The sequence below is a fragment of the Saccostrea echinata genome, unplaced genomic scaffold (assembly GCF_033153115.1).
Source record: "Saccostrea echinata isolate AGI-Se365-2 ecotype Australia unplaced genomic scaffold, CSIRO_AGI_Sech_v1 ptg000015l, whole genome shotgun sequence".
In the NCBI taxonomy this organism is placed as follows: domain Eukaryota; kingdom Metazoa; phylum Mollusca; class Bivalvia; order Ostreida; family Ostreidae; genus Saccostrea; species Saccostrea echinata.
In genome coordinates, this window is record NW_026889764.1 from 14,252,721 (window position 1) to 14,274,746 (window position 22,026).

The 22,026-nt window shown below is 33.0% G+C and overlaps 3 protein-coding genes across 6 annotated transcripts; 2 read left to right on the forward strand and 1 right to left on the reverse strand.

Moving 5' to 3' along the window:
- Positions 1-2,827: 2,827 nt before the first annotated feature.
- LOC133187562 (ankyrin repeat domain-containing protein 16-like) lies at positions 2,828-9,204 on the forward strand. Of its 2 annotated transcripts, none has more exons than XM_061322964.1 (7): positions 2,828-3,212; positions 3,800-3,922; positions 4,692-4,789; positions 5,204-5,355; positions 5,523-5,681; positions 7,412-7,490; positions 8,842-9,204. In XM_061322964.1, the coding sequence occupies exons 1-7, from the start codon at positions 2,893-2,895 to the stop codon at positions 9,003-9,005; spliced, it is 1,095 nt and encodes a 364-aa protein (XP_061178948.1). In that variant the 5' UTR covers positions 2,828-2,892; the 3' UTR covers positions 9,006-9,204. The 2 variants fall into 2 exon arrangements, with proteins under 2 accessions (XP_061178948.1, XP_061178949.1); XM_061322965.1 differs by having other exon boundaries at positions 3,083-3,216.
- Positions 9,205-9,220: 16 nt separating this feature from the next.
- On the reverse strand, positions 9,221-12,106 carry LOC133187563 (probable histone-lysine N-methyltransferase set-23). The gene is made up of 2 exons (XM_061322967.1): positions 11,988-12,106; positions 9,221-9,999 (listed from the first exon to the last, which is right to left on the reverse strand). The coding sequence occupies exons 1-2, from the start codon at positions 12,090-12,092 to the stop codon at positions 9,235-9,237; spliced, it is 870 nt and encodes a 289-aa protein (XP_061178951.1). The 5' UTR covers positions 12,093-12,106; the 3' UTR covers positions 9,221-9,234.
- A 254-nt stretch (positions 12,107-12,360) lies between these two features.
- On the forward strand, positions 12,361-21,550 carry LOC133187899 (glutamine amidotransferase-like class 1 domain-containing protein 1). Of its 3 annotated transcripts, none has more exons than XM_061323291.1 (9): positions 12,361-12,413; positions 12,960-13,036; positions 13,211-13,316; positions 13,805-13,912; positions 14,109-14,206; positions 15,032-15,129; positions 16,411-16,518; positions 16,838-16,870; positions 21,317-21,550. In XM_061323291.1, exons 1-9 carry the CDS (start codon positions 12,362-12,364, stop codon positions 21,336-21,338), a joined length of 702 nt encoding a protein of 233 aa, XP_061179275.1. In that variant the 5' UTR covers position 12,361; the 3' UTR covers positions 21,339-21,550. The 3 variants fall into 3 exon arrangements, with proteins under 3 accessions (XP_061179275.1, XP_061179277.1, XP_061179276.1); XM_061323293.1 differs by having other exon boundaries at positions 15,032-15,125; positions 16,407-16,518; positions 16,838-16,879; XM_061323292.1 differs by having other exon boundaries at positions 12,362-12,413; positions 15,032-15,125; positions 16,407-16,518.
- Positions 21,551-22,026: the final 476 nt, after the last annotated feature.

Consider the following 22,026-nt stretch of genomic DNA (forward strand, 5'->3'; position numbering starts at 1 on the left):
GAATTTATAAGATACTGCATTTCTTTATATTTTTATCACTGAGATTGCGTTTAAAAATGACTACTCTTCGATTTATCCCGTGAAGAATTGCCTAGGCGGACTAACAGAGACAGAAACATGTATACACTTGTCTTTTATTTTTCATCAATCAGCAACTGATCAAAAAATGCTTTAATTTCAATTTCATACTGCAAGAGGATCCGAGAAAAAAAAAAATAAAAAAACGATTTTATAATTTAGCTTTAAAGAGTTAAATTTATTATTGTTTGTGAGATCCTAAGTAGCGAGAATGTATTTTTTTTTTTTTTTACTGAACTCCAGACTTTAAGTTGATTTAATCTGGTTAAATCTATTACTTCTTGCATCCCTTTCCAGTTTTTGCACATTAGATATATAATTATTGGTGGGGGTTTTCTTTCCAGGTTGTCCGATTGACGGTGGAAGTTGATGTTATTGATGATTGCAGAGAATGATTATGTATACATTGAGCCATTAATAAAATTAATACACAAGCCAGAGATTTTTTTCTTGATTTTTGGGGAATGAGGTTTAAAATATTTTTCGTTTAGTCGATTTTGGTGAAATGATTTGATAATTCGCCATTGAAATAACTGGCATTGCATACCACCAAAGATAAGGTTGCTAGAATTCTAGCTCAATGGTAACAATTAAAAAAAAACGTAGATATTTTTTTCTTAAAGAAGACTCCAAATGAAGAAAACAATTGTTTGAATACTCATTTTGAACTGCTTGTAGTTTTATAGATATTGTTGACAAATTTGATCGTTTGGATATGAAGTATATGTATGATTTACGATTCGTAGATTATCACTTTCAAATTTATTACTTGTATGATGATAGAGGGGCGTGGCTTAAAACATATTGTAAACAGCCTGGAAAAGTATACACTCATCAGATGCAATGGAATAACACACGGTGGAATATTATTATAACGAACGGATTGACCGACAGGAATAATGAACAAGGTGAAGATAACTAACAGTGATCGATCTCAAAGGGGGGGGGGGGGGTCTAAAACAATAAAAATCTGTGAACAGAGCATATAACGCGGACCCTCGGAAATTCCAGAGGTGGGATCAGGTGCCTAGGTGGATAAGCATCCCCTTTCGACCGGTCATACCCGCCATGATGCCTATGTATTGATCAAGTAGCCCGAATATCCCGTAGTCAAATTAAGTATAAAATTGGTATGAAAGGCGTCAGCCAAAATACGACCTCAATGGTCGGTTATATTTGCTTACAAAGTCATTATTATAACTACCATAGAATTTACGAAATCATGACTTAAACAAGGTTGTTGAAACAGTTGCTTCGATACAAAAACTTGAACGTACTCAGAATAAGTTTGGAGACGTAAACATCATATACAGGGGATAGTGGAACATTACAACAAAATAAGGAAAGTTGACGATGGAAAAGCTGAAGTCTAGCTGCAAAAATGTAGTCCTCTCCGATTTTTATTTTGGGTCAATTCATGCCCTGCATAACTACGTTTTTGAGTTCAGTTAAGAAATGTTAATAAAATAGCCACTTAAATTACTGATAATTTGAGCCAGAATATGTGCGGTAGTGAATCACTTCCGCACTCGTACCATTACGATCATATGGAGTTGTAGCCCCCCCCCCCCCAAAAAAAAAAAAAAAATCGGAGAGGACTACATTATTGCAGCTAAAAAGTGTAGTCACTTTCTTCAAATGTTCAAAGTGAGACTCTGTCAATTCATTCATTCATTCATTCATTCAATCTTTATTTTCCCCCTTTCGGAGATTTCGTGATACATACAAATTAAATATCACAATACATAAAGAACGTCCTAGAAAATAGTTATAGCGGGTGAAAATAACATATATTATACTTTCATGTAAATTAGTTGAATCTGATTCGTGGAGAAACATTTGTTCTAAAACACTATTTCCCGCTGAAAAATGAAGGCACGCCCTCCAGCGTAGCAACAGTCAACATTGCTTGACGACGGATGTTATTCCAAAAAAAAATATTGACTGCGCAGAATTGATGCGCGCAAGGTTCACTGTTATAGGTATTTGTATAAAACATTCAGTATAATATAATAAATATACTGCATATGTAGTTGAGTGTAACATTGAAATGTTACACTCAACTACATGCAGTATTTATATAATATACATGTCAAAGAGAACCGAATTGGATTTAAATCGATATAATGTTGGACTGATTCCAAAATGGTTATATACTTGTCACTCGACGGAATATTTTCACCACTATTCATAATATTTCTACAAAATAAGGAAAGTTGACGACGGAAAAGCTGAAGTCTAGCTGCAATAATGTTGTCCTCTCCTATTTTTATTTTGGACCAATTATATTCATGTCCTGCATAACTATATTTTTGAGTTCAGGTAAGAAATGTTAATAAAATAGCCACTTAAATAACTGATAATTTGAGCCAAAATATGTGCGGTAGTGAATCACTCCCTCACTCGCACCATTACCTGATTACGGAGATCATAATTATGGAGTTGTAGCCCCCAACCCCCACAATAAAAAAAAAATCGGAAAGGGCTAAAAGTGTAGTCATTTTCTTCAAATGTTCAAAGTGTGACTCTGTCAAGAAATTGGGAATCACTGTTTTACGATAAAATCTTGGGGGGGGGAGGGGGGGGGGCAAATAATTTATCACTACTAACTTCGATCAAGAGGAAAAGAAAAAAAAGTTTATTAACTATAAAACCGGGAAATAATCAGTGGCGTTGTTGGTTTTGGACTTCATCGTCCTCGCTTCCTTTCCGAGTAAATTTTGCAATCAATCACAACATCATCATCATGATCATGAACCATGTGAACGTGAACATGCAACATTGTTTAATTTGTTATTAGGTCTTAGCTTTGTTATGTTAATGGATAATTATTTCAAGGCAGCACAGCACGGTGACCTTGTATATTTTAAAACATTAAATACAAATGAAGGCGGAAAACTTTTAACATTGAACACGCAGTACGACAAATCGGGTGACACTGCGCTCCACATAGCAGCTAGATGTGGCCACTTGACTCTTGTGCAGCATCTTATAGACTCTGGCGCCGATATAGAAACCTCGAATCTTGACGGGAAAAGACCCCTCCATGAGGCAGCTCAAGCTGGTCAGGTTAGCTGTGTGCAGTGCTTACTGAAGGCTGGGGCACAGGTGGACAGTTTAAAGCGGGCAGACTGGTCAGTGAGTAACTGTAGATTATCCGTTGTTTTTAGGTAATGATTACAGTGGTTAAATATAGGATCTCCCATGATTTGTAGTTGGATATGATTTTTATCCAACGAGTTGTGTGTTTTTTTATCCCCGAGCCTTGGCGAGGAGATAAAAACACACAACGAGTTGGATAAAAGTCATATCCAACTACAAATCTTGGGAGATTCTTTTTATCCCATGTTTAATACTTCACAACCAATGTTTTACACAGTTTTATATAGGACTCCACTTTATTTTACTTCATCACGCAAACGCAAAAACCATTGTGACGTCACAACTGTGGATTATGAAAAAATTATCCAATGAGTCATATCCACGGGATAAAGGGGTAAACATGGGATAAATACATATCTACGATCTATTGTTATCTAGCCAAATATTTTTGAGGAGAGTGAGGAATCATTAGTTTTTTTTTTAACAATAACTGAATAAAGCATTATTTAACAACAACCAGTGAGCTTTGCAAGTATGAAGCTCACTTGTTGTTGTTCACATTGCTTTATTGTTAAAACTGTGCTTACTATAGGTTTGCATTGTGATGCATGTATTCTAGGACTCCCTTGATGCTTGCCTGCACCAAAGATAATGAAGATACTATTAGACTTCTTATGAAGTTTGGAGCCAATGTCCACTTAAGAAACAAAGATGGATGGACACCATTTCACATAGCTTGCAGGTCAGAAAACAGTACTCAAAAGTTAGATTTTCCATGAAATGAATCTAACAAGCATTACAAATGCATTGCTCAATGTTTGCCTATCGTAGGTTATTGACAGTTCTGTTATATCTTAAATTCAAATTGCTCAGGCTCATCATGTTTTTAGAATCTGTAAAAATGGTAAATGTGGTAATTTAAACATGTGTATAATGGTTTGGGCTGTAATATCTGCCTGGGTAGCTCAGTAGGTAGAACTTATGACTAGTGATGCAGGGGTCCCGGGTTTCAACTCCTGGACCGGCCATACATTTTCTCCTTTCTTGTTAAATAAATTGGTACTGTTAACCACCCCTCGACTTGCAGGTGAAAGTCCTGCCAGGGGCAAGACGAACTTGGGTTGTGTGTTCTAGAGCAGAGACAATTTAAGGAGGGAGGAATGTAGTGTTTTTGGCTGTGGATGTCGGCTTGGGTAGCTCAGTAGGTAGAGCATCTGACTAGTCAGTAGTGATGCACGGGTTCTGGGTTTTATTCCCGGTCTAGCCATATATTTTCTCCTTTCCTATTGCACATGTTTATACATTCATGTAAGACAATAAAGACATGTATGTTTCATTGGCTAACTTATGATTTCAAAAAAATCCTGAGATACAAAGTACATTAAAAAAATTTAATTTTTGGTAATCTAAAAGAACCAGGCTTTTGAAAATGAATATTATTTTCTCCAGAAAATCAAGCATTTAATATAAATTTGTGTGAATGACAATTTGTACTTTGCTTTGAATTGAAGGGAAGGCCACTTAAACATTGTTCAGCTCCTGTTTTACCATGATGACTCTGTCTGGAAAACTGCCAGTAAGAACAAACGGACCCCTCTACATACTGCAGGTAATTTAAGTTCAACAATACACCTTTACAATTTCTAATGCAGTATACATGCTGTGCATGTACTTGTAAAATGCAGTTACATACAGTTGATAAATTCAGAGGCTGTTTCTCTGGAGAAACAAGGTTGGGTTTCATATTTTTGAAGTGCAGATTAAATTGAAATGTACCGAGATTTCATTGCTTTTTTCTGACAAAAAAATCTAAGAAAACCTTTGACCTTCAAATGACCATGTCAAAGATTTCAAGTTGATGAAAGATTTCATTTTTCCAATTATTCTGTACTTGTAGATATGTTTGAGGATTTGGTAAGAAAGTTGACATCCATGTGATTAAAACTCCATCCCTAGAACATAGCAAATCAAATGTACATACTATTTCATTTCAGGTGCCTCAATTCTGTTTGTATCATTTCAGCTCTACATGGCTGTGTTGCTGTTGTCTCATTTCTTTTGGACAAAGGGAATTATCCCCCAGACAGCAAGGACAGTGCTGGGACTACCCCTTTGATGGATGCCATTAGATCAGGTCATAATCATGTAGCAGAAGCCCTTATCTCTAGACTAAAGGTATAGGGTCAAAATCAGGTAGTGTAATCAATCACTGACCAGAGGAATTACATGGCAGTACAGTTGAACTTCGGTATCTAGAACATAGATATATTGAGTACCATGAATATTGAATATTTGAAGTGTTGGGAATATCTGTCTTGAAAGAGTTTTTATTTTTTTTGTAGGCCAGTGTTTATGAAGAGGATAATTTTGGATTACAGCCTCTTCACCTAGCTGCTCAGTCTGGATGTTTAACCTCTGTCAAGTTTCTGGTGGAAAGATTAAATACCAAGGTTGACTCAAGGTCATCAAAAGGATTTACAGCCCTAATTGTGGCTGCAAAGGTACATGTAGATGGATTAAATATATGTATTTAAATTCAACGAGTTATTATATCAAATTCATTCTGTAAAAGAAATAACTGTGCAGACGTTTATGTATTTTTATGAAGGACATTGAAGAACATTGAAATGTCCTTCCAGAAGTGGTAGATCACCTGTTCAATGTGTTTGAGATACCATGTCTAATATTTGAGGTTCTGGTTGAAAGTTCCATTCTAGCTAATATTTTTCCTTTAAAAAATAACTTACATGTACATCTGCAAATTTTAGTGTTTAAAGTTTGGATTTTAAGTATCCTACGGTGGCTGCTATAGGACATATGATTGAGATATTTTTTTCTAAATTCGTTCCCACGAAATAAAAATTTGTTCCCACAAAATAAAATTCGTTCGCATGAAATAAATTCGTTCTCACAAAATTCATTCCCACAAAATAAAAATTTGTTCCTATGATATAAAATTTGTTCCCACGAAATATTCGTTCCCATGGAATAAAAAAATGTATATTTTTGTAGTTAGATATGAATTATGCAATGCAATATGCATACACAAAAGTATCTTTTTGGTTTTATAAAAATTAAGATAAATATATATGAATCATATAATATGATATAATTATACTTTTTAGTCATATCAAATTTATCATAATACTCAAAAAATAAGGAGGCAGAAAGATACTCTTGCCCCCCCCCCCTTCTCACTGCACATTTGAAAGTGAGGGGGGGGGGGGGGCAACTGCCCCCATTGCCCCCCTTTGGCTATGCCTGTGCTACATGAAGACGTAATGTATAATTGCATACATGAACAACAGGAGCCCATTTCAACACCAGAACTCCTGACCCTGGGATCATAAGTTTCACAATTTTGGTAGAGTAATGCATGCTCATAATAACCATTTTAATAACAACTACTGGTGAAAAAGCTCTAAAACTTATTTCTTTTGCAGATACAGATGTTAACATGAATGGGTACATGATATGTTTAATGACCCTTTGTGATCATGAGGCTTTGTTAATTATATATTGTTGCAGTACAGCATTTGTTTCCTGTTTTAATACATGTCTTGTTATAAGGAAATGAATTTTTTTTTTGTGGGAACGAAATTTATTTCAAGGGAATGAAATTTATTTTGTGGGAATGCATTTTATTTCTTGGGAATGAATTTTAATTTCGTGGGAACAATTTTTTATTTTGTGGGAACAAATTCAATTTCATGGGAACAAATTTTTATTTCATGGGTTCGTGGGAACAAATTTTAAAAATATATCTCAAGCATATGTCCCATAGCAGCCACTGTAGTATCCTCAGTGTATGTGTGTATGTTTATATGAGGCAAATTTCTGAGACCCTTGCACTTCCACATTTTTGGTATAAATTTAAATAAAGAGAATTACCGTAAGCATCATCTGTATAATTAGATAAATTAGTATCAGTAAAACCATGAAATTCAGAAAACAAGTAAAACATACCGTCATCTTTCTACAATGAATTTTTGCCATAATTTTACTGAAAAAGTTTAAGACCAAGAGAAAAAAAGATGAGATATGTAAAATTTCACTCATCTGCATCATTGTACTTCATGATGACACTCTTACTTGCACAGGTAAATGTATGTGTACGAAGCTTAAGAAATAATAAAATCTTTTGCCAATCAGAAACTAGTTTAATAAATGAAATATTAAAGATACTGTAATTAGGCATACCTACCAAATTACCAACTTTTATCTACTTCAGGAGGGTCAGTTATCAGTGGTGTCCTACCTAGTGTCTTCTGGATCAGATGTCAATCTCACAGACAACAAGGGAAGGACAGGTATGCATATATACCAATACAGTTGAACTTCGATATGTCGAACACTTATATGTTGAATACCCATACATGTGATAAGTCAGAGACCACAAAACTGTACAGGAGCCATAAAAAAAACTGGAATTTGGGTGAAAAAACTGTGCACTGCCTATCAAAAAACGGTAAAAAAAACGGTATAAAATATCGCTTAAATTCTTCTGATAAGGCACCTTATTTCTAAACCAACAAATATATGTTGTTGCAAATGTCTTATTTTAAAAGTTGTAATGGAGATTTGAATGCTTTAAAATTTCATATATCGTGTTTTATAATCACAATGTTCTTATGAATCGACTATAAATTAAACTAGTTTAGATGACAGTTTGTTTGCCAGCTTTATATAGTATTAACGTGAGAGTCAATGTCTCCAATTTACATCTTGTTCATATTACTGATATAAACATCAGCAATTCTAAATAACAGCAGCAAATAAAATCATACATAAATTTCAGTACATAAAAACTTAAAACTATATATCCTTTATTTCAGCGGTAATCATGGTAATAAACATCGTATATTTTATACCTACGGAGATCTGGGTCAGATTCAAGTATATTAAGTCGTGTATATCAACTTTAGAAGTTGGCTTAATTTTTTTCAATCAAGTTACGAAACATTAACAGTTATAATTAAGTACCCCTTTAAAAATAAAGCTACCTAAAGGGGCATACAGATTTATAGCAAGATAATTATCCCAACGGATTTATAGCAAGATAATTATCCCAATTGGCAGTTCACAAATTCACACCTTCACATGCGATAGTTTGTGTACACTACACAATTATCAGAAGGTCAAGTGTCAAACACAGGTGACGTTTTCCAGTGTCGAGCGAGCGAGAATGAGAGGAAAATGGCGGCATTTAGCGAGAAATTCAAAAAACTGTACAAATTTTCATATTCTGTGAATTTTGGTGTCCCGCCGGTACACGATGAATGGGCTCGAAAAAAACTGTACATTTTGCCTACCGCCGGTACATATCACATGTATTAATACCTGGGATTTGTCAAAGTCATTTGGAAGTCCCAACCACTTTTTCTTTAAGTATTTTAACCCTGATATCTCGAATCCTTGAATATCTCAAAGGTTTTTCTCAGTCCCATCGAGTTTGAGATAATGAAGTTTGACTGTACTTAACTTTGATTTTTGAATGTATCAGTGTTTGTATTTTTGTTTGGTATCAAAGTGGTTTAACAGGAAACTTATAAAAAATTTTCAGAAAATTAATTTGCATGAGAGATTTCTCTCATATTTGTCACCAAAAAAGGAAAAATTCACTAATTTTATTTCACTTATTAGAGAGTAATATCTTTTCAGCTTTACACATTGCTGCTGGGGCTCAACATTCAGACACCTGTGAATTCCTCCTACAGCATGGAGCTGTGATCAAGGCAGACAACTCTGGCACCACACCAGACATGCTAACCAGGAAACCAGAAGTCTGCAGACTATTTCAAAATTATCAAACTCTAGGAAAATGATAGTAATGAAAGAGAGTGTATTTAAACAATAAAAAGAATGACTGAGGGAATCATTATTTTTTTGTGTGAATTTCTTGGATATGACAAGATTTTATACAACATAAAAAATAATGAACTTTTCACATCCAATAGGAAAATTAATACATGTTAAATTTAAATGTTTTATTTGATATTCCTGAAATACAAAATATTTAATTTCCTTTTGTTCTTGTCTCTTTTTCCTTTTAAATTATTGGTCATTGAATAGACTCCTATCAAAGGGCAGATAACCAGAACATCCTTGTGCATTACATAAACAAGGTATTAAATTTGTGTCTTCTTCTTCTAATAGTGAATCATTTTTCGTATTTATTTCACTTGAATGTCCATAGTGAAATGTCAGCTCTTCTCCAGTGTTTATCTTTCTGTTGGCAAACAAACATAACAGGGGGACTTCATTATTAACTCTAATGGGAATCATTGTCAAATTAGGATCACAACTGTGATTCAGAAATCTGCCAACATTACCAAAGTATCTAGGGTCCACATGAGTTTTTATCACCCCACTTTTGCAGTGTTCATTGACAGTTATAATGTAATTCATGTCTTCTTTCTGCTGAGCTAAGCTGCGATTCTTGGCTTCCTCATAAGTCAAAACTTCCCCTGCATATTCACATACAAACATCCCAGGACTTAGATCCTCAAGAGTTTTGACACCTACACCTTTGTCTGCAGAGCAGAAAAGCTCAAGCTTTATCTGTACTCCATGTTGAACCTTTTTATTCACACAGTTTTTTGAACAACTGCAATTGCTGTTGCACTCGACAATCAACTTCTGTTCTTTTCCATGAAGATATTTACTATAGAGTTTTCCATCTTCTGAATAATTTCTACCAAAACGTTGGATACAGGGGCAATCATTCAAACATTCCTTGCAAGGGCAACCTTCAAAAAGGGAGTTAAATTTCTCCTTCTGTGTGCCTGGACCTGGAAGGTTGTGCTTTACATACTGAAACTAAAGAAATGAATTGTAGTTAGATTAACTTGCCCATTACTTAGTTTCTGTCTATGATTTATTTAAAACAATCTGTCAAAAAGATTTACAGCTCCTAACTAGTAGAACAGTAAGACATTTTTTTTTTTTTTTAATTTAATCATTTACATGTGAAATAAATTTTACTAATACACAGATCTATACTGGTCTAGAAGAGTAGCATCAAAGTACCTACTGTATACACATGTACCTACACGAAGATCACAAAGAAATTGTACTGTGTGAAGAACTTCTGTAATACAAGAAACAAAACCTACTTCCCCTCTACCACAGATTTCATTAATTGATTAAGGTTACTAATTTATAGAGACAGCCAAAATTAAAATATTAATATCTTTGTTTTGTCTACTTGCTATTTCAATCATTGGTTATAAATTCTCAATTTGTATATCTACATGTATGTATGTCTTTGTTACCATATAGAGGGGGTATGATTTTTTTAAATCTATTTCTTTATTTGCAACTTATTGGTAAAAATTTACAGGTACCTATACTAAGACTGAGAGTATAAGGTTAGGGTAGTCCACGTTTAAAGGGTTGTATGTTTGTTCGCCCTAAAATGTGTTCGCTCTTGATGCCGTTCGCCCTAATTCTCATTCGCCCAGAGTCCGATCGCCCTAAAACTTGTTAGCACAGGGTCCGTTCGCCTTATTTATATTGCAAAAAGTTGAATAATGAACCAATGAATTTTTTTTAATAAATAATATGTACATTGGTACATAAATTGCACACAGGAGACAACAGACGTATGCATGTGGTCACAATAAAATACCTCTCCTATCAAAGACCTGGCAGACCAACAGAAATTAACATCTCCGTCCTTTAATTGTTTTCAAAACATAACGCAGATTGTAAAAAAAACACGGATATGATCCCCTAAATTACAGTGACATTATTAAGTATAATTAAACCAGTTAAGCATGAAAAGCATTACTATCAAATTTGAATTGTTTAATTAAGATTACGGTAAAAAAAAAATTCTGTAGCAACATTTAAAAAAAAAAAAAACGCCCAGTCGTAAAATATTGAATAAAATTCATAATAAATGTTAATATTTACTATATACTGTATACATATTATGGCGAACGAGATATAGGGCGAACAAGAATAATGGCGAATGGACCCTGCGCGAACGGACTCATGCAAACAGGTAGATAGGGCGAACGAACCATTCTCTATTGAGAAGTTGATGGGTTGTTTTATACTCCCCCTCAACGTCTCTACGAAAGGCCTAATAAAAGCAGTTCAGAAATTGACTAAATGAAGAACCGAACCGGACCCCACTTCAATCGCTGATTTAGGTCTGATGCGATATCATAGACGTAGTCTGGATGCACATATTTTATTTTGCCATAGAAATGGGAATAAAATACCAATTCTGCTGACTTAAAACACGTTTTTAATGATAGAACACTTACTTGCGATATCTGTGTCGCCGGATTCTTTTATTCATTCAAAACTGCGTTTGAACCCGGGTTGACCTCTAAACAAGTCTAAAACTATTCCTCCGGATAACTATTTAACACTGGAACATTGAATCTAATTTATCCAGAGAAAAAGTTTTAGACTTTTTTAGAGGTCAACCGGGTACAAACGCAGTTTTGAATGAATAAACGAATCTGGTGACACAGATATCGCAAGTAAGTGTTCTTCCATGATAAATGTTTTGTAAGTCAGCAGAATCGGTATTTTTTACCGCATTTCCATTGCAAAACAACATCTGTGCATCCAAAATATGTCTATGATAATGCATCAACCCTAAAACATCGATCGAAGTGGGACCCGGTTTGGTTCTTCATTTAGTCAATTTCTGAACTGCTTTTATTAGGCCTCTCGTAGAGAAGTTGAGGGGGAGTATAAAACGACCCATCTACTTCTCAATAGAGAATAGCGAACGAACCTGATACCCGTTTAAAGTGACATTATTTTCTTTAGTGGTGGGTGTTTACCTTTATGTCTCGTGTTATAAACTTTCCACTCTTTCTGCAATTTATTGGATATTTTTCTAAACCATTTGTCCAATCGCTCTGAGTATCACGAATCGTTTTGTCCATGATATTTTGCCATGAACACAGACTAAAAAAACAATACCGGAAGTTCAAAGAGAACTGAAAAAAACCTACATGAAAACCAATGGCGGTCTCGTTCCGTGGTCGTGTACCAACACAATCAAAATACAAATAACATATTATCTTTTTTTTTTTTAATTAAGTATCTTTATTAAGATTATGTGCTATAACTAGCTGAAGCCTGAAAAGTTGAAAACCTGTCATTAAAAATGGTCTTTTCACATCGGGATTGAAGTTCGTTTCTGTAAACAAAGATGTCTGCGCCTAGGCTGCACTGTTTGATGGTTTTAAGTTCAGCTGTTGAAGGTAAAATACAAATATAAGCTCAAAGGCAGAGCAGTATTTTATCATGAAACTCAAGGAACATTTCTTTTTTGTTCATTTGTTAAAAATCAAATGTCGTTTCCTTAACATATACTTTACAAACGTTTCTTACAGTTTTGTTGTAGAAGTGGGCGTGTCTTAGCCATCACCAAATGTATCACTATCAGGTCCAACACAATCTCTTGATTTAGCTATATAGCTTGAATAACCTATATAGATTTAATAAGCCATACAAAATAGATTGATTAAGCTATTCAAATGCAGTTTTCACATGCACATACTTTTTATATGACATTGACAAAAAGTTGCAAGTATGTGACTAATCATATTTGTATTACAGACTATAATAGAAAAAGAGTAACCTAAATCAAAGATTATTAGATAGTTAAAGCATTGCTGCTTTTGAACACTTAAAAAAAAACAAATGTATCTCCATAAAATTAACTACTTTATTTTTTATAAACAATTTTACTCTAATACAAAATTATATGAATTTTTTTCAATACCTGAATAATTTAAACATTACAGGAGTTTCAGCCCATTCTTTCATTCAGGCATACACTCTTGCAAGCTCAAATTTCTCCATTCAGCTGGCCTCACCTCATGTAAGTTGATTTATAAAGCCATTCAGATCATGTCAGATCAAGACAAATTTATACAGACTCTTAAAACTTTGCAAAGCAGATGTCATATCTTAAACATGAATTAAAAAATACAATGTAATATATGAAGAAAATTTACATCTATAGATGCAGCAAGTACTTGTTTATGCATTTCAGGGTAAGAATATAGAATATGTTCAGCAAGATGACAACAACAGAAGATGGTTCAATGAGTTTCGTAGCAAATCTTCATCTACTCCAATAGCCTTTGAAACTGTTGATTGTAAGTTTTTCAAATGAATCATATTATAAACTTTCTATTGAGAAAAAAGGATTAAATACTGTAAATCACTTTATATGCGAGGACTTTATTTTCATATAACCACGCAAGTCTGTCTGCTCGCAAAAATTTCATTCTCGCGTATATTTTTGTTAGTATAGATTATATACATTACAATATTACCCAGAATTCGTGAAAATTTTGTCTCGCTTATGAATACCAAATACATGTACCTTTCTTGGGAAAATAAGGTGTCACAAAAAGTTGGTGATCTACAGTAGAATAGAATTAAAAGATTTTTTGTATATAAGCAATTTGACAGTCTGTGGAAGGTTTGATTTTTATCAGACTAGCAATTTAAAGACATGTGATATATATATTGTCCTGATAAGGATAGATCTTCTGTAAATTCAGTTGACCATGATTCATGTTGAACAATAATTGAATAAGAAAAGATGAGTAAAAATTGACATCAGTGTTTGAATTTGAAGCTGCTAGGTACTCTGCCTTGTTGATTCCATCTTCACCAGGAGCTGTGCATGATCTGGCAAATAACACAGAACTCTCACAGATCATCACTCATTTCATCAAAGAAAAAAGTAAGACATGATCACATCAATTTTTCAAGTTACCATTCAAATTGGATTTATAAGCCTTGAGATATCACCAAAATAGTGCATTTTAAGGAAGAAAAATATTGTTTTCTAATTGTAGTATGAAGGTCATTTGCAAATGGTACTTCAGGTATGACAGAGTTTACGAACTTTATGCATTTATATAAAATTTGATTTTTAGAGCCAATATGTGCAATTGGAATGGGGGTTGCAGCCCTTTGTTGTGCAAGGTCACCTGACAGCAAACAATGGGGTTTCCAGGACTATAGTCTGACAGGGGTAGGTTTTATAATAAACATTTGTAATACTGTTTGAGTAGAAATATTTCTTGCAAATTATTTTCTAAAGAGTGGCTTCAATTTTCTTGATGCTACTTATTTTTTTTTTAATAAAAATATGTTGTCATCAATTGTACAAGGAAAATCAGGTTTAAGGAATTAAATTAAAATTAAAATCCATCTTTCATTTCTCACTTCATTTATGTCACCAAAACAAGTAGCAAAATGTCGAGAACTACTGTACATGTACATAAATTGGCATATTTAAAATTTAGCATAATCAAGGGGTATGGAGTTGTTGGCATAATCATGAATTAGCACTACACATTTCTGTGCCATGTATTGTATTGATAAATGATTTATTAGCAGTATTCTTGAATTAGCGCATCGTTGTTTGTGCCAAAGCTTCTAAAATATGAAGCCCGCTTTTTTAAGTACACATACAGTAATTTGAATCAAGTTGAAGGAGGTTATATCACTTTCTGGTCATCAGTCTTATCAGTTTTCTGACAGTGTACTGTTTCTAAAATAATGTGAACAGATATTTAAAAGTTTTAGGAGAAGAAGTGCCTTGAGGCAGGAAAATAATGATAAAAGGATTTTAAGACAGGAAGATCTAGTGAAAAATACAGATTTGTATATTTGCATTAAATTTTTTCAACATCAGCTGATTGTCAGCAAGATAATACAATCATGTGTATTTCATAAGGTCAATACATGTATCAATTTTTGTCCAATACGATACACACTAAATATAATAGCATAACAGTAATTTTACATTCATGACAAGAATTTAAGAAAAAAATGTGAAATTTTTTTTGTACAGCCCTCTGTGTTTGAACTGGCCAGAAATCAAGATTTTGCATCACTTCCTGTTATTGTCGAAGACTTCATCAAAGATTACGGGGGGAAATACAATAGTAAGTCTATGACTGACATAAGTAAAGGTGTATGTACATACATTAGGTGTCCACACTTAGTTGAACATGAACATTGATATCCATTATGTAATGTTACTGTGACATGAGAGGTCAACATTACCGCTACATTGCAAAAAATTTCAACTCATTACCGCCTCGAAATTTCGGGTGATCATTACCGTTACATTTTGTCAATTAGACTATTGCTCATTATAACTTATTTCCACTGCATATTTAATCTGCCAGCAATGACATGGAACATAAGTTCTATTCATCATAATTCATACATGTATAAGAGATTTCCAGACAGCAGTATGTCAAGCAAATGGCCTTCAAATCTCTACCAATTATGTAAAGACTGTGTGTTTTATCCATGAACAATGCTCGGCTTTAACACTTCCTAAAATGTTTTATTAAATAAAATAGATTTTAAATAAAAATTGAAAGCAAAAACAAAAACATTATTGCTCAAAGTCTTACTTTCATCTCCCCATGGTGAGCAGGGGAAACAGGTCTTTTGGGTGTAATGTACTTTGAACAGTTTAACTTTTTAATCAACCTGAGTACATGCATAAGCCACTGGCTAACGAAAGAGGCAATGTAGTGGTAATATGTACTTTAAATGTAGTGGTGATGTAACCTTTTTTGTAGCAGTAATGAGTATGTAGCGGTAATGAGTATGTAGTGGTAATGACAATTTTGAAAATGTAGCGGTAATGATACTCACTCTGTGACATACACATTGATGCATGGTGATGTTCTGACCTTTTAGCTATTTCATGTTGTGAAAAAAAATGTGAAGCTTGTAACACTTTGGCAGAATCAGTTAATACATTGTTTTTTGTATATGGACCATGTACATGTAGATTAGATAAAAGTATCCATATATGTCACATAATCCTTTCATGTTGCTTTGCAAATTAAAGGATATTATTTTAAAACATTTATTGCCCTTTAAGTAGTGATTTAATTTTATATGTGTTCAGAACGATTCTTTAGGTAGTACAACCTTGACTGACTACTATTTCGTCAGATTTCTTAATTAATATCAAGTATGATCATGTAAATTTACACACTCAAAGTGAACACACTTTTTATTGTATTTCTTCTTTGTCAGACATTGAGATGCAAAACATATTTGTACAATACACAACTCCTCAAATTTTGGTTGTTATTTTTTTTAGAAATCTTGATATGATGTACTCATATATAAAGAGTTTTTTTTTTTTTTGTCTTGAACTGAAAAGTGACAAAATCTTTAGAAATGTTTTATTTTTCCAGACAGTGACATGGATGCAGTTCATGTGATCATAGACAGACATTTAATAACAGGACAAAATGCACAGTCTACATTAATGGCAGTACAGAACTTAACTTTAATGTGTGCCCAAAAGTAGGTACCGGTTGATGTCTCCCAATTCCCCTGTTCTTATTTCTGCCAGAAGCTTTGATCTGCATATATTTTATTTGCCATATTTTTACAAGCTTTGTATTTATTTGCAATTCATTTGACCAATGTTGTTTTGTTGTAAAAATGAGATTCTTTATACAAAGAAATACTGTGCCTTAAGCTTGTTGTTTTATTCTTTTATTATATTCATATTGTTATAGCTAGGTGAAGTATATAAGGAATGGGATGAAATATATCATGAATGGATGTGATTTTTTATGTTTAGATTTATTTGCATCTTTCCATTGTTTGTTTTCTGTAGTAAACATGCAGTAACAGCCAGCAGGGATATGAGGTGAATACTGTAAGCATTTCCTTTAATACTGATAAACAGATAGGTCCTCAATATACACACTTGTATCCCATATTTGATTCTTCCCTCCCCCTGCAAATTTAAGTACCTCTTCCTATCCCCACTCCATTTTTCAACATTAAAAAAAGCTGTTAATATAAACTAAAAAAAATCAGATTTGTTTTAAGCATATAGACCTCTTCAAGGAAAGGTATTCTTTTGAGTTGAATTATATATATATAAAACATATACATGTATGGTCAATACTCAATTAAAATCAGTGAGTAAGGGTTTTACACTTATATATTAATTACTTAAGACATACATTTCACCTGTTTTTTTCTTAAAGCGACAAAGCTTATCAAGTCCTTTGACAAGGCTATATATCCATTGCATTTGGGTCTGGCAATAGAACCCAGTGTCCCAATTGCAGAAAAAACCCTTTTCCCTAAAAATGAAGATAAAAATTCCTTAATGGCAAACAGATTGTAATTTTCAGTGCTTTTCATATGCAGGCCTCTATGTTTCCTCTAAAGCTTAGGCGCTAACTGGCTCCTAAGCAAAACAATTTTGTCGCCAATGCAAATTTTTAGTCGCCAGGTAAATCTTATTTTTCTTAGGCACCAATTTAAAAAACTGATATTAGTCAATATATAGAGACAGGTCCTTTGCTTACTTTTAAACTTATTTTCTACTCTTTATAAAAAATAATTGAAAATGTTTAAAGTTCAGTAATTAGACGATCACCAAGTCAATTAAAAATGGTCGACAATTTGGCGACTTACAGAAAAAAAAAATTTGCGCCGATCATAACTTTTAGGTGCCATGGCGACTAAGTTAGTTGCCATTTAGAGCCCTGATATGAAATATAAATTCTCAGATTATTGAATAGATTACAAAGATGTGAATAGAGGATATTAAGCATACAATCTAAACTGTCTTTAATTTACAGTAAAACATAGTTTAAGTCATTAATATCTCACTATTTTGCCACTTCTTTATTTTAATGACCCTCTATATACTGATGAATTTTTTTTTTTGGACTTTGAGAAAATTATATAGCGTAAAGGAGGCTATTTTGAAATCAATTAATTCATTTCTAATATAGAGAGCTTGCCTTTTTTTATCCAGGAAAAATCTTTAAAGTCAGTGAAGTAATGACAAAGAAAAACTGCTTTTGCTTACTCAAATGGAGAAAATACAAGCAAATAAAGTTTTCAACTACTCTATCTTGGTCTAAAATAATATTTAGAATACATGGATTTATTTTAGATTTTGTCATACAGTGCAGATTACAATTTATTCTATTTTATGTCAAATGGAGGGTCAGTCTAACTACACGAAAGTACATGTACCCAGAAATTAGGGTGTAGTGTAGAGAGGGCCCTTAAATACCCAGTGGAGAGATAGTAGTCCAAAAAGGGCCACTTAAGCCCAGTTTGACCTTCTAAATCAATATCTAGTAAATCGCTTTGAATATGCAAATTTTGTTTGTCAGTCGTTGCTTTATTGACTGCATTTTTATTATTTTCCATGATTACATTATACACTGACTTAAAAATGTGTAATTTTGTCGAAGAATGTATTGATTTCACAACATTCATACTAGTATATTTTGCCCCAAAACCTAGATGCTTTATTAGGGCTCCACAAGATTTGTGGTTGCCATATAGTAATCGTTTTGTCTGTCTGTCTAGCTGTCCATCAAGCTGTCCGTCTGTCATTCTTCCGTCAACAAATTTTCTTTTTTTTTTCTAATAACTTTTTTTATGGTAGTCCTATTAAGTTCACGTTTGGTATGTTGGTTAAATAACAGTAAGATTTATTTTGATAATTTTGATTCTCTTTGTCATCCGGTTTGGAGCTGTGGTGGTGGGGTAAATTCCTAACTTTATGTAAGACTGAATGGGTAAAGAGAGATAACTGCTGAAAATTTTCCTTTTAAACTATGAAAGTTACACTGAGTCCCTGTGATTAATTAACTCATCTGCTGTAGAATGTCCAGAGCCTGATCTCTGTCTGTCACATCAAGAATAATTAACACATCTGCTTGGAAGTGATGTTTATTTTGAATTACGTTCAATCATGAATGATGTTTGCATTCACAGAAAGGTGGGTTTTTATGATGTTCATACCTTTCTCTGGTGAAAATACATATTTTATTGAAATATAATTTTAATGGAGAATTAATGCAAGAAAAAGAAAGAGTTTAAAATATAAGTTTTTATTGCTGTCTAGTGTAAATTCAAGGAAACTGTTAATATAATAGGTACAGTAATAATAGCCTCATTCTATCATGATTGCTGAAAATGTTCTTATTGTTAACTTAGAATAAAAGGTTGTAAACGTACGATGAAAGGATAAAACAGCAGTGTAGTTATTAATCCTATGGGAGTAATTACCTTGCCTACTGTAGAAAATCCACTACCTTATTTTATATATTACATTAAGATTAATTAACACATCTGTTTGCAATGAAATATATGAAGATAACGAACAATATTCAGGCTCAAAAGTCCATCAAACAATACAAAATAGGAGCAGAGCAAACACGGACCTCCAAACATCAGAGGTGGGATCAGGTGCCATGGAGGAGTGAGCATCCCCTGCCGACCGGTCACACCCGCTGTGTGTTTGTCATGATCGGGAAATAACGGAAAAATCCGTCGACAATTCAGTGTGTAAATATTGGCCTAACAATTTGTATGAAAAACGTCAGTCAGCATTTGACTCAATGATAAATTGTATATATTTGCTGACAAGGTCATTGTATCGACCATAGAACTTACGAAATGATTACTTTAAACGAGACAGCTGATATTCTTGTTTCATCAACTTGTTTGTCAATAATTTACCTCGTTTTAGAAATTGTACATATGTAGAGCATGCTTTTGCGTATCGAATCAACTGAGAGATATATACCCCGTATGCAGGTGATGAAGGTATATTGCTGCATAAGTAAGGGAAGTTGACGATTGAAAAGTTAAAGTCATCACGTTTATCAAGTAAAATATCCAAATGTGAAACAGGTGTGTCAGACTCTGTGGTACCTTTTATCTCAAGCTAACAAGGATATATCGTATCGACATAAGAATGGAAATAGCCATTGTTAATTGACAATACGTCGTCGATATATCTAAATGTCGAGTTGAAGGCCACAGCAAGTGTTTTCTTCTTTTCACGTACAAGATTTTGGACAAATTCTGCTTCATATGAATACAAAAAAAGGTCTGCTAATAACGGGGCGCAATTGGTACCCATGGGAATTCCAATAGATTGTTGGAAGACCTGGTCTCCAAAAACCACATAGATATTGTCAATCAGAAACTCAAGCATCTTTTTAATGTCAACTTCAGAGTACTTGTGTGTACAATCAGAATGTTTTTTAACAAAATAATTTTGCAAATGACCAATGACAAGGATATATATAAATGCATTAATGCAAGTAATCTTTGTTTAGTTAATGTAAAGACTGGGTGATGTTTGCATTCACCAAAGACTGATATTTTGTGAAATGTATGTCCGTGTTTGCTCTGCCCCAAATTTGTATCGTTTCATTGGACTTTCGAGATTGAATACTGTTCGTTATCTTCATATTTCATTCTGGTTTAAATATACATTTAATGGAATTATTATATCTGATACTTTTTACTCCTTTGTATAAATCACATGGATACGATTAATTTCCAACAAGTAATCGGGTAATCCCATTTAGGAAATACCTTGAAATTTTATTAATCCAGTTGCTGTTTCATATATTTTTTAATTTTCCTTTTCAATTTTTTCCTAAGCCAAATTCTCATCATTTAAACTGCACTCTTAGATTTCTATTTCTCTACGGTGCCCTTGCTGACTGGTCAGTTTTCTAGTAAGTTGTTGAAAAAGCTACAGAATACACCTACACAATAATGAAATGCATTAAGTGTACCATATGAAACAAAAATTATTTGTGCCTCTTTTCAAAAATATCATACAGAATACATGTATATGTTAAGACTTCACTACCAGTATATCATAGTTTGTATCTATTATTTATGTTTATCTATTTTCAAATACTTGTAAAAATACCTGCCTAGTATTAAATAATTTTAAATAATTCTTAATGATATAAATTAATTAAAACTTTATGATTAGTTTTAAATTCAGAGTTTTATTTTGTAGCATAATATTTTAATGCAAAAAAGGTATCTTTTTTCTTACACATCTCATTTTGATTATTATTAACTGAATTTTTATTGATGACCGCATGCTTACAGTGATATACATTTATTAAATATCTCAAATAATTGATTTAATCTTGAGCCAAAACTATTTGCGTAGTACATTGAATATTTTGAATAATCATGTAACATATTAATAAATTAAAAAAAATATTTATGCAATATTATTATATTTCTCTGATGGAATGCATAAATTATGTCTTTGAATGGATATTTTCTCTGTTTTTAGGTATCCTCTTTCTCCAGCGTAAAGTACAGAACTTGAACTTAATTGTTATTAAAATTCATAAAAAGGAGGACAACTTAATTCCACCGTTTTAAGGAAAAAACATCACAATATACTCCTATAGGTGTTAATGATTATGCATTAATAAATGCATTTACATAATTACACAAAACATCAGTACAGAAGGCAAGGAGAAAACTACCAAAACACTCCAGGTGAATTATATGTGGAAACAATTATGGTTTTTGATTTTTTTTTTTTTTTTTTTGTGCATAGATGTCATTAACATTATCTTAAAGAACTATTTTACTTACATATTGCTGCCTGTTTTTCTCCACATCATCAATCAATCCGAAGCTTTTGACTTTTAAGCTTCTTTTCTTAAACAAATGAACCAATTTCAACAAATTTGGTATATAGCAACTAAGGAGTAAGGCCTAGGATAACAAGAGTTGTAATTTTCATGGTCTTTGGCACCCTGGGGCCTGAGATCAAATCCAATAAAAAATGAAAACAATCTAAAAAATTTTTTTCTTTTTTACTCCTGTTAATCAAGTTGTGAAACTATTGGGTTTTTTTTTAATAAGTAATAAGCCTTTTACAAAAAAAAAAAAAAAAAAAAAAAAAAAAAAATGGAAATCCGATTCCTCAGTTCAGGGTTCATTTCCCAGAGTGGTATTACAATAAAAAAAGAAAGAAAAAAATCGTCTTCC

Excerpts from the sequence above, each read along its gene's own strand:
- LOC133187562 (XM_061322964.1), top strand. The coding sequence starts at position 2,893 with ATGTTAATGGATAATTATTTCAAGGCAGCACAGCACGGTGACCTTGTA. Across the intron at positions 3,213-3,799 it reads AGTTTAAAGCGGGCAGACTG|GACTCCCTTGATGCTTGCCT; the intron begins GTCAGTGAGTAA and ends CATGTATTCTAG. Across the intron at positions 3,923-4,691 it reads CCATTTCACATAGCTTGCAG|GGAAGGCCACTTAAACATTG; the intron begins GTCAGAAAACAG and ends TTTGAATTGAAG.
- LOC133187563 (XM_061322967.1), bottom strand. The coding sequence starts at position 12,092 with ATGGACAAAACGATTCGTGATACTCAGAGCGATTGGACAAATGGTTTA. Across the intron at positions 10,000-11,987 it reads TTATAACACGAGACATAAAG|TTTCAGTATGTAAAGCACAA; the intron begins GTAAACACCCAC and ends TCATTTCTTTAG.
- LOC133187899 (XM_061323291.1), top strand. The coding sequence starts at position 12,362 with ATGTCTGCGCCTAGGCTGCACTGTTTGATGGTTTTAAGTTCAGCTGTT. Across the intron at positions 13,317-13,804 it reads AGCCTTTGAAACTGTTGATT|CTGCTAGGTACTCTGCCTTG; the intron begins GTAAGTTTTTCA and ends TTGAATTTGAAG. Across the intron at positions 15,130-16,410 it reads GGGGGGAAATACAATAGTAA|TGACATGGATGCAGTTCATG; the intron begins GTCTATGACTGA and ends TTTTCCAGACAG.